Source organism: Diachasma alloeum, unplaced genomic scaffold, assembly GCF_001412515.2.
Source record: "Diachasma alloeum isolate Michigan unplaced genomic scaffold, Dall2.0 Dall_scaffold_01239, whole genome shotgun sequence".
Taxonomy (NCBI): domain Eukaryota; kingdom Metazoa; phylum Arthropoda; class Insecta; order Hymenoptera; family Braconidae; genus Diachasma; species Diachasma alloeum.
This window is the reverse complement of record NW_021681348.1, coordinates 19,347-40,517: the sequence shown is the minus strand read 5'-3', so window position 1 is coordinate 40,517 and position 21,171 is coordinate 19,347. Positions and strand designations below refer to the sequence as shown.

At 36.6% G+C, this 21,171-nt stretch overlaps 1 protein-coding gene across 1 annotated transcript in view; it reads right to left on the bottom strand.

The window, feature by feature from the left end:
• The window catches only part of LOC107046246 (5-oxoprolinase), a 25,535-nt gene extending 4,622 nt beyond the window's left edge, over positions 1 to 20,913 (bottom strand). The window contains exons 1-11 of the mRNA XM_015268824.1: positions 20,810 to 20,913; positions 20,523 to 20,724; positions 20,190 to 20,450; positions 18,286 to 18,417; positions 18,002 to 18,203; positions 17,023 to 17,926; positions 16,856 to 16,961; positions 11,554 to 11,721; positions 11,214 to 11,458; positions 10,467 to 10,578; positions 10,168 to 10,392 (exon numbers count right to left, since the gene is read on the bottom strand). Of these exons, the coding sequence (XP_015124310.1) occupies positions 10,168 to 10,392; positions 10,467 to 10,578; positions 11,214 to 11,458; positions 11,554 to 11,721; positions 16,856 to 16,961; positions 17,023 to 17,926; positions 18,002 to 18,203; positions 18,286 to 18,417; positions 20,190 to 20,450; positions 20,523 to 20,724; positions 20,810 to 20,844 (2,592 nt within the window). The 5' untranslated portion in view covers positions 20,845 to 20,913. The remainder of the gene's footprint in view (positions 1 to 10,167; positions 10,393 to 10,466; positions 10,579 to 11,213; positions 11,459 to 11,553; positions 11,722 to 16,855; positions 16,962 to 17,022; positions 17,927 to 18,001; positions 18,204 to 18,285; positions 18,418 to 20,189; positions 20,451 to 20,522; positions 20,725 to 20,809) is intronic.
• Positions 20,914 to 21,171: the final 258 nt, after the last annotated feature.

Here is a 21,171-nt window from a genome sequence, read left to right as displayed (position 1 = left end):
GTTTTATAGATGGCACTATTAATCGACCATTTTTATCCGCGAAATTCGAAATATCATTTGAAAATGGATCTGAATATTCTCTAAAATTTTAGAAAGTGAAGAAAACGTCCAACTGGAGGACCATGGATAAGGGATGGAAAATAATTCCACAAACGTGAGAAAAACCATTGCCGGAAATCATAAATTTCAATACTTGAGTCTGCTTGTCAACTTTATAACTCCAAAATTCGTCACAAAAACACTTTCCTCGAAAATCCAAAATTTAGAGAGGGAAATAAACTCGACGGTCACGGTCATAAAATTATAAACCCTCAGTTTCGAGATATTTGGAAAGACTTTTGGTTTCATGTGGCCCGCACATGTTGTTTCTTCCTTTGTTCATTCACGGAGAGAAATATTCAATAAAAATTACCAGAAAAAAGACGTAAAAATTACGTTTCGAAACGTAATCTGGGAGCGAAGTAAAATTCAATAAAAAGTGTCAATCGTCTCGTAAATTCTACGATCTGTTCCGTAAAAATTACTCATACATCGGACGCCTCACGGCTAGCCATGAGTCACCGTGAGGGGGAGATTTTAACAACAGGTTCCGTAATTTTTCCGGAACTTTTCATAAAAATTCTTAAACATCCAAGAATTTTCATGTGAGGCATAATAAGTCTTGAAGTTTCTGTTAGATTTTACAACTTCCAGAAAAATTACGTGACTTTTTCGGATTTTTTCGGTGACAGACCCGAAAATTCACTAAACGTTTCAGATTTATTCTCTTATATTCCTATAGAAATTCACTGAAAACGATTCTCGCTTGCGGATTACGTGAAATGTTCCGTAATTTTTATTGAATATTTCTCTCCGTGTTGTATTGCTAGCTCAAGGGGCCTGAGACCCTTCACGACGAAAACATGACGTCACACGCTCCCCTTCTTTCCTATTAGATTCCCCTTTTTCCTTTTTCCCTCCCTCATTTTCTCCTAGGAGTTATCCCTCTTCCCTTTCCACATACAAGGTTTGCGCGCGCAACTGAAAATCTAGCGGGGGTGTAGGACCCAACTCTTAAATGTTAAGATATGTATAAGTCAGTCCCATCGTGGCTGTTGTTTCGACAACTTTTCGGCGCTTCTCTCTTCAATTAGCTTTTCTTTAGAGTTTTACTTAGTTTACCGAGTTTTTGTATTTCAAGTTTTTCCAAAGTTTTCGAGTCAAGTTTTGAATAAAAGTATAAGTGTGCTCTCCTAAGCACTTGTCTTCAAATTTATTTCAACTGAAACCCTAAAATCAATTATCCGGAGAGAGAACGAGACAACTTCGATGGAGTCCTTATTAGAGGTTTAGCGGCTAACGAATCTACATTTTCAACTTTGGCGCTCAATTTTCCAAAAGACGCCACTGTCCTCCTGGTAACTTCGGTAGGACAAATGTTATGTCCTATCCAAGTTACTAGGAGGACAGTAGCGCCATTTGGAATATTGAGCGCCAAACTTTGAAGTGTGGATCCGTTAGCCGCTAAACCTCTGATGAGGACTCCATCGATGTTGACACGTTCAATGATAGGATAATTGGATTGAAGGTTTATTTGTGAATAAATCCAAACACCAGTGCTTAGGAGAGCACATTAACACTTTTATTCAAAATAACTCTTGACTCAAAAATCTAAAACTTGGACTACAAACTGGATGAACTTCTAATAAACTTATAAAAACTCATAAAAACTCTGAAGAAAAACTACTTGAAGAGAGAAGCTTGAAAAGTTGTCGGAACAACAGCCACGATGGGACTGACTTAAACTTAAGTTTTTAATCTAAGGGTTCGCTCAAAACACCTCCACTAGACCAAAAAGTTGCGCGCGCAATCCTGGCCTAGAGGAAAGGGAAGAGGGGTATGCTAAAACAGAACAGGGGAAATGAAAAGAGGGAGGAAGGGAAAGCGTGGGACATCGCCAGTTTTCCTCTTGAGGGGTCTCAGGCCCTCCGCGTAGGAATACAATGAACAAAGGAGAACCAAAATACGTGTGGACCACTTGAAACAGAGAAACTTTCGAAATATGCCAGAATTGAGATTTTACGATTTTACGACTGTGACCAATGTGTTTATTTTTCTCTCTGAGTTTAGAATTTTCAGGAAAAGCCTTTCTGTAACGAATTTTGGAGAGTAATAAATTGAGAACTCAACTCAAGTACTTGACATTTACGATTGCTGGCAACGGTTTTTCTTACACTCGTCAAATTATTTTTTGCCCATTGTTCATTGTCCTCTGTTCGACCATTTTCTTGGCATTCTCAAATTTCAGACTTTTTATATTCATTTTGAAATAATAATTCAAATCTCGCGGATTAAAATGGCCGATAAATAGTACCATCTATAAAATTCAACGTCGGGACGTTACACATAACACCTCGCGATCTTGTGAGGTGGGGGAGTTGGCTGTGTTGGATGACGTCAGTCCGACATTCAAAAGGAATTAGTGGATCGGACCTGCGTTTCAATACCACTCGACATAAACACCGGCGTCTTCTGTCAATTACACGGAATAATTCTCGCTCGATTAACGAACATGTGTACTAAATAACCATTCTCCCAGGAAAGTGATGAGTGATAGTGGTGAAAAATTGGAAATATATTCATCGAGACCATGATTTTGATTCGCCTAGAAGGGGTGTTGTTCCGTTTACAAAACCAAAAATACAGAAGATACTGTTTTGTTTTTACAAAAATATGTGTAATCTCCCAAAGAAACCAAAGGTCTTTTGTAAAAAAAACATCCGCCAAGAATGGGTGCAACCGTTGGTCTATTTAGAAAAAAGTTGTGAAATCGGGCAAAAGCTGTAGTGCCAAGTACAGATCAATAAAGCCTAAAGATTATGATGCAACTCACATAAAACTGAAGAAATAATGAAAATCATGAAAATGATATTCAAAATTTGAGATGACAAAAATTTCAAGTCAACCTACTTGGCGAGATTTTGCGTAGCTTTAATCGCGAGCCAATCTTTTGCCCGATTTCACAACTTTTTCTAAACAGACCAACGGTCTCACCCGTTCTAGGCGAATGTTTTTTTACAAAAGACCTTTTGTTTTTTTGGGAGTATCGTATGCTAATAGCTATTTTAACAAGCGAGATGCGGGTTTTATAGCTGAAAGGAATGCCGGAAAACAATATGAGACTAAAAACAAATGGATGTTTACATTCTTCAAGGCTATTCCTTGGATTCGAATTCGACACATGTTGTTGGGCCGCCACAATTTGCGAAGGAATAACAGAATTTATGATGCCGGTCAGTAGCGAAGTGTCTGTTCAACAGTAAACGTGCGTCTTTTGGAAATCCATGAATGGAGCCATTTCCATGGATATTTATTTGAGTACTTGTTTAAACGTTCAATAGACTTCACTGATAGGTTTGAAACGTTCTTCGCAGTGCTGGCGTGACATTCCCCCCCCCCCAACAGCGAATTCCGACTCACACGCCTGATAATACAACGAATTTTCATATTTTACTGAATTTAGCCGTATGGATGGTGGCGAAGGTGTATTAGGTCGCTATTATCGGGGTTATCAGTTGGAGTTCTTGCATCATCTCATCTCTGTGTTGTTCCATGTCTGCTTATGTATCGACATGTGTTGTCTTTGTGACCAGACAACGCTACGTCCACGTCGTTGGTTCGAAGTAACGCAGAGAACGGTGAGGTAAGTGACACTTTTTTTCTTTTTATTGTTATTTTACATTGCTTTGACCCGGTTAGGGTATACTGCGATGACGATCAAGACTTTAAATGGTTAGATCGCACCATTCTACCCAGCCGGGATTTGAACTCGGATGTGAGGCAACGAACTTACCCACTGCGCCCAGCCACCGAGCGTAAGTGACACTTTACAGTTCATAACAACCATGATATTCGTTTCCGACAAAGAATATTTCACAGTTACTGTTTCAACAATGATTACAACAAATTTATAAACTTGCAGAAAAATCACGTGTGGTGGAGACTTTATGGACATTTACTGAAAAAATTATATATAATCAGCATCGTTAGTTGGATGATGAAAATAAGCCTTTTTGGATTGTTTTCAGGAAAAAATTTTCCAAAGTCAATGCTCAAGTTCTCTTATTCTTGTCAATTTTAAAATTCCACCGCTACTTATTACAAGTGTGTGATGTTATTACCCATTTTATCACAAAAATTCATCACATGGCCAGTTTATCATAGCATTATTCATCACAACAGCAATGCGTTACAGCACGATTTATTATTGTTATAATTTCGAATCCTACATCGTATCTTCATTTCCAAGTAATTCCCACACACAACATTATGTAATGTTCACTCCATTAAACGGGCTTTATTGCCCCTCGTTGAATTCTCAAAATATTTTATTTAAGGATAATCGGTCGCGCCCGGGGGGTTGGAAAAAAACAGTTATTTTTTTCTTTTTTTTTACGTATTCTTTACATGATGGAAAAGGCGTGTGCAAAGTTTCAGACTGCTGGGGAGCATGGTTAATTTATTATAAATTTTTGAAAAAGTGGTCATTTAACCCGTGATCTTATAGAAATCACCAAAAAAACTATAAAACCCAAGGAAAAAATGCAGCCAAAGTCATGAAACTTTAGACACGTTTAAAACATGTGATCAATGATTTTTTGAGTAAAAAAGATCGTCGCCTAGGAGCATTGTTTATTAATAATAGCGAAAAAAGTACTGAAAAATGAAATTTCTGCGCACGCAGCCCAAACGAGCAGCAACGTCCCAAGTACCAATCGGGTGGGGGTAGCGCGGTTAATTTAAACGTCTCTTGAGAGAGAGAGCGATGAAGCGTTGTGATTGGAGTTCCCTCGAGCCAGTGGTACCAGCTCCTGGTGAAAAACAAAAACGACCGATGATGTTGCCACTTTTTCGCATGGAATAATATTTTTTCATTTATTAATAAAAAACAATCTGAAAACTATTCAATGCGTGGAACAGATACAAATAAATTTGATTAGCTCCAAAAATAATTTTTAACCGGAGATACTGCCTAATATTGCTTGAATTTTGAATCCGAATGGGAAAAATTTTTTTGTTCAGCGATTGGTTTTCTGCAGGAAAACAATAGAAACCCCTCCGTCTCACCTCCTACATTTCCTCCTCGCCCGATTATCCTTAAACCTTGTTAAACTCAAAATATTTTATTTACAACGTTAAAATGAGCTGCGATAAACTAAAATAGTTATAAAATTGAATAATGATAAAATGTAACCAAATGAAATGTGATGAACTGAAATGTGATGAATTATCATGTAATAAGTAGAGATGTTATCCAAGTTTGGGATTGCATTCAACAATATTTTCCTAAAATCTGAGATTTCACTTCTGGAGAAAAACAATAAAATGTGATAAAATCCACTGTAATTCATAAAATCTGACCACGTGCGTATTCTCCTGTAGCGAAAAACAATTTATTCATTGAATTTATTTGTTAATTTGCTGCATACAATTTTTTCTCTAATAAGAAAAAAATCATTGAATGTTAGAAAAATGCATGTTAGGGACTGTCGTTTCTAGAATCGAATTTTTTCTTCTTGAAACAAATTTTTTCCCTGCATGGAATTGATTAATGAGAACTTTCTGATTACGAAAAAAAAATTATTATGAATTTAAGAAAATTATGACTAGCCGAGAAAATTCATCGTTGATCGATCATAGTAACTTTTCAATCGTTTTATGATATATTTCCGACAAATAAACTCTCCTTTTTGCCAATTTTCAAAATGATTTTCAACGATTCAATATGAAAATTGAGATCAGACCCTAAAAAGAAGAAATCGTAAAATTTTGGCTATACATCTATTGATCTAATAAAGTTGAGCTTGAATGGTCTGATAGTCCACTACAAATGTTGAGCATGATTCTCATGAAATATCAATTGTCAAAGTACAGGAATATCGTTAAAATATTTGGATTGCGTGAAAGAGATCAAGGACTTTTCTTTGAATTCAACAAAATGAAAACCGTTTGCTTCACATTTTCTTTCCGTCGCTTCAAAGTAGATAAAAGTGTGATTAAAAGAAATTTTTCATAACACGAATAACTCCAGAGCTAACGGCAGAGATTGAAACAACATTATTACGTTTTGCGGCATGAAAGAGAGTTTGACTGAAATAAAATTTTCAATATCCTACCAACTGGATATTGAAACATGAAAAGAATTATTAAATGTTCCATTCCGCAGCTAGTATTATTCTTGAATCAAGAATATTTCATATTTGATTATAACCCCGTATAAACTTTAATTAATTTTCTTTTAATATTTTACGCAGCCCCAATTGGATTATTAAAATTCATTCAACGTCGATAAATGAGTTCTTCCAATACATGCAATAAAAAGTTTTTAACATTCGCATTTATTCATATTTCATATCAATTGTATATTACGGGTATATTTGAAAACTATCGCTTGAGCGGAACAACATGAATTTGTTTTCATTAAAATTCATTGTGAAAAATGAAAATTTGATCATGCGTACCGTAGCGAATGAACAAGCAAAAAAAATTTTGAAAATCGAAGGTGACTACGTTGGTTACACGATGCCGAGACCAGTCCTAATAGTGCGCGCGATGTATGTATTAAAAACATTATAAGTAATATTGTTAACATCACGTTGGTCGCATTATAAGCGCCGCGACGCACTTTTTCCGATTCTTGCTTCCGAATGGAAGCATTGTTTAAATTACATTGCAGTAAAGCCTCAGAAAAATTTGAAAAAATTTGACATCTAATTTTGAAGTGTCTAGAAGCCCTATTAATGAAAATATAGTTAGATTTTGAAATTTTTATTCTGAAACTCCGGGCCATATACTGTGTATAAAGCGAATGTTTAGAAAAACATGGCAACTTTGATCTTGAATATATTAGCTGTGTAACTTAATTTTTACAGATTTTTTCTTCGAGCTTAAAATTATATTTAAAATAGAAATATATTCGCGGTCTTTTCTGGTTTTGAACGGATCGGACAAAAGGTTTCAGAACACGGAACGACAAGTCTATGTAAGTTACATAACCTTTCAGAATAGCAGAGTTTACGATGGCAACTGATGAACAGCACATTCGGCACTGCATTTCATACGAATTTCAACAAGAAAAAAATGCTTCTGAAGCACGGGAATCAATGTGTAGTATTCTTGGTGCTGACGTTGTATCTTATGAAACGGTTAATTATTGGTACAAAAATTTTAAAAGCGGTGGTTTCGATCTGAGTGACAAGCCGCGTCCTGGACAACCTCGAAAGTTTACAATAGCGGAATTGCAAGCTCTACTGGATGAAGACTTAACGCAAATGCAACAAGAGCTTGCAGCTCAGTTAGGAGTCACCCGAACAGCTATTTCTAAGCGTTTGCGTCAAATGGGAAAAATCCAAAAACTAGGAAGGTGGGTCCCACATGTGTTGATCGAACACAACCTAGGTCAACGTATGAACACGTGCCTTTCACTGCTTGCTCGGTAACAAAAAAAGGCCTTCTTGTGGAGAATTGTGACGGGTGATGAAAAGTATATTTTTACGAGAATCCCAAACGTAAAAAGTCGTGGGTAGATCCCGGACAATCCAGTACATTGACGCCGAAACAGAACATCCACTTAAAGAAGATTCTCCTGTGTACCTGGCGGGATATGAAGGGTGTGCTTTATTACGAACTCCTGGAAACAGGTCAGACGGTGACTGCGGAACGCTACAGCTGACAACTGAACAAACTGAGCGAAGAACTTGATCGGAAAAGGTCATTTACTGGGCAAGGAAGCAGGCAAGTCATACTGCTGCATGACAATGCACGACCTCACGTTGCTAGCGCGACTCAGAAGATCCTCTTGAATTTGGGATGGGAAGTTCTCCCGCACGCGGCATATTCACCAGACTTGGCCCCATCCGATTATCACTTGTTCCGGTCCATGCAGCACGCCTTAGTGGATAAACAGTTTAAAATGCTGGACGATGGGCGTAAATTCGTCGATGACTTTATCACCACGAAGACCGCAGGTTGCTTTCGCGACGGCATTTGAATGTTACCTGGGAGATGGCGCAAGGTCATAGAAAACGACGGACAATATTTCCAAGATTAAGTTCGTTGTTCTCTATTTTTTTATAATAAATAAATTTACTGAAAAATCTGTAAAAATTAAGTCACTCACCTAATACAATCAAGGGTAACACTGATCATAAAGAATCTCACGGGACTTCTTCAAGTATGCGATCTAGATTACTCTTGATTTTTTTTCAGCTTTTCCCTAGATTTTCCAAATTTATCATTATGTCGATTTATGCTGGTGCACCGCGGTGCTTACGGCGCGACCAACAGCGTTCGTAACTTTTGTGCGACCAACGAAGTGTTAAGGATGTTCGACACCCTTTTGGCTGAAATTCACGTTTTTTTTCCTTTTTCTGGCGAATTATCGATCGGATTGACGGAAAAAAATATAACGTTTTTGTGTTCTGTCATTATTTAATGGCTCACGCAGTGTCATGGAAGTGGGATCATTTTCCTGCGTTTTTTCTACAGTTTTGTGATTCCTTTTAAACGTTTAGCAAAAATGCACAAAAATGATCGCACCACCTTGCAACTTCGCGAGTCATTAAATAATGACAAAATGCAGAAACGTTATATTTTTTCGCGTCAATCCGACCGACAATTCGCGAGAAAAATTAAAAAAACGTGAATTTTGACCGAAAAGGTGTAAAACATCCTTAATCATATTCACAAATGTTGAAAAATCGTTCTCATCCTTGACATTTGAAATCAATTTTCTTGACATTCTATTTGAAAGCTTCGACTTTCAATATTTATTCTCCCTATACAAACCAATCTTTTTAGTCATGATTAAATGAATTCAAAACCTTAATTTTTGAGACATTGTACACCCAGAAAACTGATACGTTTGAATCGCACAAAACTGTTTTTTTTTTTCAATTTTTCGTTTTATTTCAACAGCGCTTTTACTGGAAATTAATAATCTCATACGTTTCAATTATATGAAATGAATAATTAATTCATACCGAATAGATCTTCGATTTGGATCGAGCGGTCTAAACATGATATCTACGGACTGTTCAGACCATAAAAGCTTGATACAACACAATAAATAGTTAATTCAAATGTGGACGATTAAAATACTTTCGTTCCGAAGTAAAAACACTGGGAATCCGTGTTTAAGGCTCGGCTCTATTATCTGCCGAACGTTATCTAGATTGCTTTTTTTGTTCCATTTTCATCTCTAAATTTCAACTCGATTCCCCGTCACGCAGAGATCCCCGAAAATCATGAATTTGGATAGAAAAAAAAGTAAAAAAATTTGGACATTTTGAAAGAGCGTTTCTAATTAACATTGTGGAATGAGTTCAATAGAAGAGATGTGAATAATGAATAACTACCGTGGCTAAATGGCGCCTTGTCAGCGGCCACCATGAGGGGAGGAAAGACGAAATAATAAATCCTTTGACTCAGCGCAACCAGTCGATTGTACGAAAAAAGGCTCTTTGAAAAATTTTGTATTATTTTTAAGAACTCTTCGATCACATTTTTACCATGAATTAGTAATTACTTACACCAATCTCCTCAATTCAAAATTGTTCTGTCCATCAACTGTCACTTTTATCGGAGGCGCAAGGAAAAGAAGAAAGAGCCATTTTCCTGTTTCCAATTCCCGGCAAAAGTGACAGCTGATCGCCAGTACAATTATCAATGGAGAAGATTGGCGTAAGTGATTAGTAACTCATCGTAAAAGTGTGATAAAAAAATTCTTAAAAATGTTACAAATTTTTTTAAAGAGCCTTCTTTCGTACAATCGTCTTATTGCGGTGTGCCGAAGAATTTATTATTTCGTCTTTCCTCCCGCATGATAGCGACTGACAGGCCACCATTTGCCACGGTAATTATACATTATTCCTATCTCCTCTATTGCAATAATTCCTCAACATTAATTGAAAACGCTCGTTCAAAATGTTCAGAATTTTGTTTACTTGTTTTAAAATCTAAATTCAACATTCTCGAGTGTCCTTCGAAATGACGGGACATTGAGTTGAGATTTCGAGATAGAAATCGAACAAAAAAATCAATTTAGATAACGTGCAACAGATAATGGAGCCGGGTCTTAATTGGATATTAATTGAAACAAAATATTAATTAATTATGGTAATCACTTACTGCACCACTCCCCCCAGCAACAGTTTCATAATATCCCCAGGACTCTGTCCCAAAAGTCACATTGTTCATGCATCCCTGAGACGCTGCACAAGCTCCAAAAGCCGCAAGTACCACGTCAACAACCCTTTGTGAAGTCAAAACATTCCCTCCAACAACTGCAGCCTCCTCAGACGGGTCCAGTAAACTACCCTTCGGTATTATTATCTTGACTGGTTTCAAACATCCCTGCAACACCAAAACTCCAGCGTCTTTTAATAACTGAACGAGTGAAAAATCCTCTTAGGAGGTACAGCACGAACCTGATTCAGTGGTACATCCCGGCCAACGATACACCTCAGACAATAAATTATTGCTGATAACGTAACAGCCCGTGGTGCATTACAATTGCCCCACACTTCGTATCCAGTACCCCTAGACAGATAGATCAGTACATTTAACAGTTCACAATCACTAAGTTTCCTTGTAATTAAGGTGAGACAGCGGTGAAAATTGAAAGTCCTTGTTAGAGCTAGGGACATGTTAGAAAGTCGGAAAAATGATACGCCCAATCGATTCTGTTTTTAAAATTCGTTTTAGAATTTTTTTTTCAGTTAAATGAGAGTCAATAAAAATCTGAAAAAATTACAATGCCGCTTTTGACTATATTGCATTTATTGGCAAATTTTATTGCGTTTATACTCGCATCGATTGAGTACTAGAAAAGTTTGAAAATTCGAATGGCTTAGAATTCCCGTGTTTAATCTCTAAAAATTCCATTTCGGCACGGAATCAAATCAACTTTTTGTATTAAATCGCCCCTTTTTTCCTAGTTCTATTACCATTTCCCGTTCATTAAAAGTTGAAACCTTTCTCTAAACCCAAAATTAATCATTTTTTTCAAAATTTTTTTTCACAAATGATAAAATACCACGGGCGGCGTAATTGAATGGTCATTTTGCATCACGAGGTATGCGTTAAATCAAGAATGGTCAGAAGACGGTTAATTTAAGCCTGTAAATTTGCCTCGTACAATAAAAAGTATGTAGTTTCTGATCGAAATTGCATACGTGAAATCACAGACAGCCTCTCCCTTATTGATATCAACCTCCAAACGAAGTTGAATAACACTGCCATCGTCCAGATAATCCCTGGCAGTCACCCCGCAACTTCCTGTTTTTCTCAGCAGCTTTTCTCCGACAGTTGTAAGCATCTCTCTCACCGCCATTTCTGCATTACTCTGTATATGACCCATATATGCTTGGACAACGTCCAAACCATAAATGTCGATGAGCTCGTTTACCAGCTGCGTGCCCTGCAAGTCAACACTCCCACCCAAGGGGAGAATTCCGTCAGTATTGGATATAACACGCTTCGGTGAGTACATCGGAGGCATTGCGTTCATCCAACCTTATGATTAGCAGCAATTTGAGCTTTAAGATCACTGAGATTGTCCGGTAAATTGCGAGTACCAGAGCTTCCGGGATGTTTGCCTGGTGACATCAGTGCTTCGGTTACTTCTTTCTCGCGAAATACACCTTTGTGGACTAGCAGAAAACTCTTGAAGGTTGCACCTTCCTGAAAGAATGGTCATTACCTCAAATTGAATTGATGTTCCGCTTCAAAACCGAATATCAAGGGACGAAGTTGCGTCCCATGGCCAAGAACGGGTACGCTACTGCCAAATTATATGCGAGTCAACTTCTCACTCCACCATCCAAATATCTTTTTTTTTTATTGCATTGTTTATCCCATCCCAACACATTTTATATTTCATAAATGGTTTCATCTATCATTCGAGTCCTTATTGTAATTTTTTCAAATTTTATAAACAATAGTTGACTGATAAAATAATTTTTTCATGAATCAAGTGTTGGGATTTTCGTCGATTGATTTCTCTAAGCCCTCTAAACGGAGACTATAGTGAGTAATATAGTGACTTCGGAGGAGTATAGGGAGCTGGGTGTGTTGTGTGACGTCAGCAACACCTTGAATACCCGTGACTACAATACTATCCAAATGGAGTTAAGTGGAACGTTTGTTATGATCTTCAATTCTTGATGTCTCGCTTGATATCCTTGTTTATACACAAAGATGTTGGAATTTTGACTCGATGACAAACGTTTCCCTTTGCCTCAGGTTCTCTCATTATTAAGGAAAAATGTGTTGACAAGAACAGGTGAATCACCAGGAAAAAAAAATAGCAGAAGAACACTCGCTTAGGACGAGCATTACTCTCTATATAATGAATTGCAGGATTAAAGATATGTCATTACAAATATGTGTGAAATCTTCCGAAAAACAAAAACAAATTTTTGCAAAAAAACGGGCCAAGGATGGGTCCGAGCGTTCTGTTTACAAAAATTGGCAAAATCACGAAAAGTGCTAAGCACTGAATACATAGAGAACCGTCGAAAGAACAGAAATTAAGAAAATAAAATGATAACAACGAGATAATAAAAATTCCAAGTCAACCAATTTGGCGTGCGATTGGAGCTCCTAAAAAATCGCACGCCAAGTTTGTTGACTTGGAATTTATACATAATATGTACACAAAGAAATGTTCTCTTGAAATAGGGGAGGGTGGGGCAAAATGGCCCCCCTTCAATTGTCAATAACTTGTGAATGGCATTGTGAAAATTCTCAGTTTCAACTTCATTTTGAAGATAATTTTTCATTCTTCAAAACGAGCTCTAACTCATCCCAATCGGATTATTGAATCGGAAAATATTGACGATTGGAGGGGGGCCGTTTTGCCCCATCCTCCCCTATTAACAGCAATTTTGATTGACAAATAAATTTCTAAATAGATTCCCCTGTTTCCCCTCGGCGAAAATTGGTGACTGTATTTCAAAAACTATAACTCAAAATTTATACGTTAGGAATTTTTTTGAGCAGAATTTTCGGTTACAAAAAATTTAAATTTCTAATTTTAAGTGGTCAGAGACAATTTTCACCTACAGAAGCTGATTTTTGAGGAAAAATCATGCGAACGATAGTATCGCCAAATATCTAGTTTTCGAACGCACATATAAAACGGCTTAGTTTTATTTCTATTGAAAAAAAATGTTTTGCGGGTTTTCTTTGCTGTCTCTGAATGGCTCGACCAATTTTGTATGGAATAATTAATGATGTGATTGAATGAGGCCACAGAAGTTCCAGAAATGTCTGACAACTAGCTCCTTATATTTATTTTTTGTAGAAAAACGAAAAAAATTTTTTTTCAGTGGCAACCCTCTCCTTAAACTGAATAATTTACCCATTGATATGAACGTTTTGTGGATTCATTTTCCGTCAATTGACATTTAATTAAATTAGTAATTAATATATACTTCTAGCAAGTGAAATGAATTTTATAATGCTCTTAATAGAGAATTCCTTTCAATCTCGAATATCATTCATTTGAAGTGAATAAATACTTTATTCAATAACCGCGGATATACTACTTATTCAAATGTATTGATCTACGGGTTTGAATTTAATGAAATGTCCATCCAATTCGGATGAATTTCTTTTCATAATCTGATGAAACAATCCATTCGATCAGAACGAATATCCTATGCCACATGCATAACTCCATCTGGTTTAAATGAATGAGTGATGAGATGAGATTTTTATGAAAATAATGAGAAAATGCAAGTGAAATAGATACCCTTGAATAATCAAACCCAAATATATGGAGAATTCGGGACACTTCGTATCGTTTCAAGGTACCTGTAAGGTTTTTAATTCCAATAATTATTTTTTTTATTTCGCCATTAATACCTGAGATATTGAGGATTATGAACAGTTTATTTTACCCGACTCTCCGCTATTTGAATCATACCACAATGAAAAAAAATCTTCAGGTAAATCCATGGATTCAATGCATTCATTCGAGGAGTCATTCTCCCGTGAATTCTCTATTTCTATTCTAATCTTTCGTAAAATATGTCATTTCATTGACGCCAAACAGAAAAAAATTATATTTTGACACCGCTGCTACGTTCACCTCGTCTCGAAAAGTGCCTTTTCGTTTACTCGACAACGAAAAATCTTTTCTTCTACTTGTAAATGACAAAGGCACAGTTCGGTTACTCGCTGAACGTAACATCAGTGTTAAAAAATAGTGTTCGACCCATGTGAGACGGGAATTTTCAGCTCGTGTGATTGGCACCCTCGACTTCGCCTCGGGCCACTAACTTTATACTCGTGAAAATTCCGTCTTGCGCGTATCGAAATATACTATTTTGAAGCACGTGCGTGGAAAAATGCCATGGGGACAAATGAGAGAGCGTAGGGACATAGAACTTTCCATATTTATGAACGATTATTTATTAAAAAATAGTAATTATCGTGATTAATAGAAGTGAATTCTATTTCTGAAGGTCTTACCTTTTTGTATCTAATTTAAACAACCGTATCTTTACGCTCATTTCGATAGAAATATTGGACTAATGATGTGTTCATCTTAGCTAGACGAGCCGTTTAGGGGCATTTACCTTATATTTGTTTTCGGACAATGCAGCGGAGTGTCAGCACCTGCAATATTTATACCCTACTCTATTCCCTAAAGTTAGATCGAGAAAGAACCTCAAGATCATTATCTAGGTATAGCTTATAATGCACAGTCAATCATAAGTGGATTAGTATAAATAAGATATTCTAATTATTTTTTAAATAATAGAAAAGGTATTACAAGAACTAAAGGCGCAATGTTAAGGGATTAATGTTCTTCGCAAAAAGAACCTCTAACACTTTAGACATAAAGACAAGAAATAAAATTACGTCTTTAGACGGTGAGTTGGAGGAATTTTGGGACTGAATAAGTTAATTACGGTTGTGTAGGGCGTAGGTTTATCGTAGTGTTCTTTTCGCGGGAGTCGCTGCATCTGCCACGTCCTTGTCCGAATGCTTGTCCATGACTACTAACAATGAGCAACGTCAAGAGCAGTTGCGCCGGGGCGAGTATTCATCCCGGTTTAGTTTTCAGGAATTTAAGTTGTTAGTACCGTTTCGCCTCTATATCCGGATTCGTCTCTTCTTGGTCATCTCATAACGCAAATGATTCATTTTCTAATGGAAATCCATTAATTAATAATTTTTCAAGTTTCCATTGTTATTATTTCGCTCGATATGATAAAAATCCAAATCGGCTTCTGGTGATAAAAATTTGAAACTCGAAATTAAGACTCCAAAATAAAGGTCACGAGGGTTAGATTGATGGTCATGAGAGTCAAAACATGGGTTACGAGGATCAAATGAATAATTGAAATTGTTTAAACTTTCGGAAACCTTTTTTAGGCATGAAATCGATTTCTGGTAAAATTCTGAATAGGCATAATTTTTTTACATTTCCGAACAAATGATTTTCATAGTGGAAAATTGATTGTTTATAAATTATTTAAACAAAATATTCGCAATTAAACAAAATATTTTTTAAATTATTTTATCAATTTTCCCCGGAAAGTAAACTTTCTAATTGTTGTTCAAATTTTTAAAATATGTCGTAACGGTTTAGTATCGGGATTCAAATTCAGACCTGTAAAGTTTGAATAATAAAATCATTGTAAAATGTGCGGAAACTTATGGTTAAATGAAGCTCTAATGTTTGACAACAAAATTAGAAAACCATATCACTGGGGAAAAAATAGCAAAGGGCTTGGATATCCTTAAATATGGAGACCTTTCCGGACACCTAGAAAAATGATTTATTCGAATCCAATGAATAATTTCATTTAAACAGTACGAAATGAAAATTTTATTCAATTAAAAAAATTCTCTTTACTTGAAGTTTATAATAAATGAATGGTTTCCTTTAGTATTAATAAATCTTCATTTGGAGAATTTATTTTGATCACATAAAGATTTATTAATAATAAATGAAAATTTTTTTTACGTCCAGAAAATTTCTTTATTTAAATTAAATATATTTTTTCTTCGAAGTCACTAAGAATTCTGTTGGAATTATTATATTAGTGAGACGTAGATGAAGGCAAAAAGCCATCTCTAATGAGTTCGTTTTCCTTGATATGGATTGTATGTTTAATAACACCGGAGTCAGAGTGTTTATAAGAATTTTGTTTAGTCTCAGTAGAGTGGAGGAGTGGGATGAATGCCTCTTTATGGATCAGATTTTTGACCAGAGTTCGTTACCAATTTCTTTGTATCGAATCAGTCTCTAGGAGAGCTTTGAAGAGTAAAGACGTGCCCTCATTAATAAAACCAGTTAAATTCAAATAATCAATCACGAGTGTTTTCATTTATCGCCATAATCCTAATAAATTCATTTGATACTAATAATTTGTTGTCGCTCCAGTATTGCAATTGACTTGGAAAAAAGTGAAAGAGAAAAACGGAATAATCATTGAGGCGAAGGAAAACGGCAGTTATCTACATGGCACGCGAATATCTTTGGACCATAATTTTGAATTTCATAACAAAATACCTGAAAACATGATTTTTTAAAAATAAGAAAACTCTTGCTTAAAAATCACTAAATTTTTTCTTATGAACAAGTTTATTCATTTCTCGCAACGACATTCTTACAACGAGTAAGAAATATAAAATAAAGTTTTTTTAATTCAATGAACCATGTTTCTAAGCATAGGATATTCGTTTCCGGAACAGCAAATGTGTCGTCAAAGGCAATGCCGCCAAAAGGGTTAATTAATACTATCTCATATATCATTGGTTACCAAAAACTCATTATTTTTCTCATCCATACGATTACCTGCAGCAGTGTAGTTGAGTGCGGTGGCATTGACCCGGGCGTAATGCCCCCAATGTCCGCATGATGTCCCCTACTAGCGACAAAGAACACAGGCTTCTCTAGATCCCTGCATTAAAGGCAAAATGTACCCTCTAAATAACTCAAAAATCCTTCATCTTTTCACCTACCCATGAAAGACCGGTGTGATGACTGTCAAATCCGGAAGATGTGACCCACCAGCAGAAGGGTGATTAGCCAGGATTACATCGCCCCGTGTGAACTTACCATTGAATGCTTTCATTTGATACTGAACAGTCTCCTGCATTGCGCCCAAATGAACCGGTATATGAGGTGCATTTGAAACGAGACCACCATCTGGGCCAAATACTGCGCAAGAAAAGTCGAGACGTTCTTTTATATTTGTAGAGATCGATGTACGCTGGAGGACCCTTCCCATTTGTTCAGCAATACTCATAAATCTGTGTGAAAAAATACTTAAATGAATTGCATGGAGTTCTGTTGTTATATTAGCTCGTAAACCCTGGCCAATGGTGACGCGAATGTCCCCCCGAGATGTTATTACTGCTGTGCAATTAGGCTCTATCAGTATTGTGCTGAGATTGTCGATGATAATGGCGGGACCCTTGATTACATGACCATGTGATAACGCATCCATCTTGTACACATTTGTGTCTTGATAGCCTTCCTCGAAATAAACCTTCGCTACTTTCTCCAGTTTGGGGCTATTTGTTGATCGAGGCAATTCTGGTTCATCCGGAATTGCAGATTTTCCAGTGCCACGAACTCTCACATCATTCACCACAATTTTTCGATTTGGCATTGTGAATCCAAATTCAGTTTGATATCTCTCTAAAAAACTGCTCAAAAAGTCACCATGTCTGGGGATATTGTCATTTCTACCATTTTTTGAATGATCTGGGACACACATTAAAGCACAATCTGTTCCTTCATATCGTAAATGCAAAAAATATTGAACTTGAATTTGATCATCAGAAAATCCTTGAGATTTCAATTTAAATCGAACGTTCTCCTCTAGGGCTGTCAATCGTTCATCAAGTTTCAAAAAAGCATCTGAAAGGAAAATGAAAAATGAATCAATCGAGTTGTGAAGCTTCCGACCTATCCATTAATTGAGTTATATCGAACCCCTTTGGTAGGCCTCAGCACTAGGCTCTTGTGCCTCTTCCACAACGTCAGCCAGCGCCATTCCATACGCTGATAGAATCCCCGCATACTTGTGAACAAATACTGTACCCATACCCAGGGATCTCGCGATGGCACAAGCATGCTGCCCTCCAGCTCCACCGAAACAAGCCAAAACGTGTGCAGCGGTGTTGAATCCTTTTGCCTATTCACGTATGAACGTTTGATAATTGGTTTAGCTTCAGGAATTTACATTTCCCTTGTGGTGAAATTGCAAATGTTCAAACCTGGGTGAGAGCACGTATGGGACGACACATAGCTTCATTCGCTACTTTCAAGAAACCCATTGCTACTTCCTCCAAGGACATCCTTTGAGGGATCTCGCTGGTTATTGGTGATGATTGTGGGTAATCGTTTATCTGAATAGTAACCGAATAATTAGGGTTTCTTATTGAGTTGTGAATTATTCACGGAAAAAAATATTCTCGAATGGGGTATCAGGGAATGCATTTGCCTCCCGTCGCCAAGAACGGGTGCGCTACAGCTATATTATACGCGAGTGAACTTCCCCCTCCAGCACATCAATATCTTTACTTTTTTTTGCATTATTTATCCCATCCCAGGACATTTTAGATTTCATAAATGGTTTCATCTATCAGATGAGTCCCTATTGTAATTTTTTCAAATTTTATAAACAATAGTTGACTGAGAAAATGATCTTTTCATGAATCAGGTGTTGGGATTTTCGTCGATCCACTTCTCTAAACCCAAAGCGGACATTATAATAGGAAAGTTTGTAGCACTACTACTAACTACGGATGAGCCTAGGGAGTTGGTTGTGTTGTCTGACGTAACGCCGATATTCAAAAGTGATTGGTGGATTATATAAATGCCCTTTACCAATGCTTGAATACCCGTAACTACAATACTATCCAAATCGAGTCCCATTAATAATTCGGAAAACCACCAATTGCTAGCGGAAAGGGCGAATCCGCGGAGAGAGAACGTATGAAAATACGTCCCTGAGTACTCCTCGTGATTATTGCTCGATCTCACTTAAATTCGAACGGCGCGTTGTCAGTACACTCGTACTGGAGAGATTGTAGTCACTTCGGTTCCTATTCCCCCACCATTAGGTTATATGGGAGGCGACGACTAGAATCTCGCCAGTACGCCTGTACAATACATACTATCTCTTACAAACGCAACGTACCAAATAAAATATGTTATTTTTGCAGTTAATTGAGAACAATTAACTATAATCGATTGGACAAAATAAAATGAACATTTCTTTTCTTATACCCGGCTCTCATATTATTTATTTGAATATTGATAATTCACCTCTTAAGAGACTCCAGAAATACACGGACGAAAAAATTTAATAGAAAAACCTATCGAATTCTTTAGAAAATTCTGTTGAATTTCTATTGAACTGTTCTATTAGTTTTTGGCCGATTCTATTAAAATGTTCAATAGAAAATATTCAGTGAAAAAGTTAATAGAATTCAATTTTTCTGTATAACTTATTTTATTGAGATATTTTCTGTAGAATTTCCTCGGCTCAAATTTTCCAAGTTTTTTCGTTTGATTTTCTTGATGAGAAGAAGAGAAAAATAGAATGAAAAAAACTTAAAAAATTTGAGTCAAGCAAACTCTACAGAAAATATATGAAAAGAATAAATTATTTTAAAAAAATCGAATTCTGTTGAATTTTTCTACTGAATGTTTTCTATTGAACATGTCAATAGAATCAGCCAAAAACTAATAGAAAGTTTAACAGAAATTTAATAGAATTTTCTAACGAATTCGATAGGTTTTTCTATTAATTTTTTTCGTACGTGTATACAGTTAAAGGAGAGGGCAATGGAAAAAATAAATAAATAAATAGGAGCACTCAGGGAAATAATGGACATAACTAAAACATTAAACTTCGCGTATTCACATGCTAAAGAATACCTACTGTACTGTGAATATGTACTGTACCCCATCCCAGGTACAATACATATTATTCATTGTAAATTATTAACTCAAGTTCGCGAGTTGAAATTTTCATTAACTCCAAGAAGAAGAAGAAATTAACGTGTAAAAGATAACTCCAGTTGAGAATAAAATCAAAAGACCATAGAGTATTTGAGGTGTTGAACGAACATTCTCAACACATTCTTAAGAATCGAGTCATCAACAAACTCACAGTATCACTCAACTTCTCGAACGCTTTCAGAGTCGCCGATTTATCAAGAGGTTCATTCTCCTTGGGTCCAAAAATCTTAGGAAAATATTCTGGAAGTAGTCGGCCAAGCGCCAGATTAGCATCTGTCACAGCAAGTGGTCCACCTTTTTTATAGCAAGTGGGTCCTGGATGAGCTCCAGCACTCTCCGGTCCAACTTGAAAGATTCCCGATCGAAAAAACAGCATAGAGCCACCACCAGCCGCCACCGTATTCACATCAAGCTGCAATAAATTTACGAAATTTCTCAAATGCAACAATTTTTCAATATTAAATTTTCGGTCACGTCCACCAACCTGCGGTGCTTGAATCGTAACTCCAGCAGTTGTGCTCTCGTAAACGTGCTCGTAACTTCCACTGTAACGACTGACATCAGTAGATGTACCACCCATGTCAAATCCAATGATAGGCAATGTAGTTTCCTTACAATAAGTAGTCATTGCATAGCCAACTACACCACCCGCAGGCCCTGAGAGAATTGCTCGTGAGCCGTTGAAGCTAAAGTGAGAGATGGGAATTGCACGATAAAAGTATATTGCCATCGTTGCTGATACTTTTTTCATCCCGACAAGTGTATACTCACGAATTCATTGGTGTCAAGCCACCATCACTCTGCATGAACAGCACATTTACTCCCTTTAAATTGTGCTTGAAGCCTGACGCAAAACTCTTCGAAAATATGGGGATAATTAAGGTTTATCATAATCAACCTAGCAGCGAAGTGGTGAAACGAGATAATTCAACTTCATTTCAGGCTAAACTTTTGATGAATATTTTCTATTGTACGGGAAATAGGGAACTTTTTATAAGAACCTTCTTATTAGAGCCAAATGAAATCTTCAAAAAAGCGGTGGATACAAATTTCATCATCTCCTTTCAATTCTGAGAGATTCAGGGTGGACTAAATCAGGCGAACTTGACTCATCTCGTTTCATTATTGCTGCT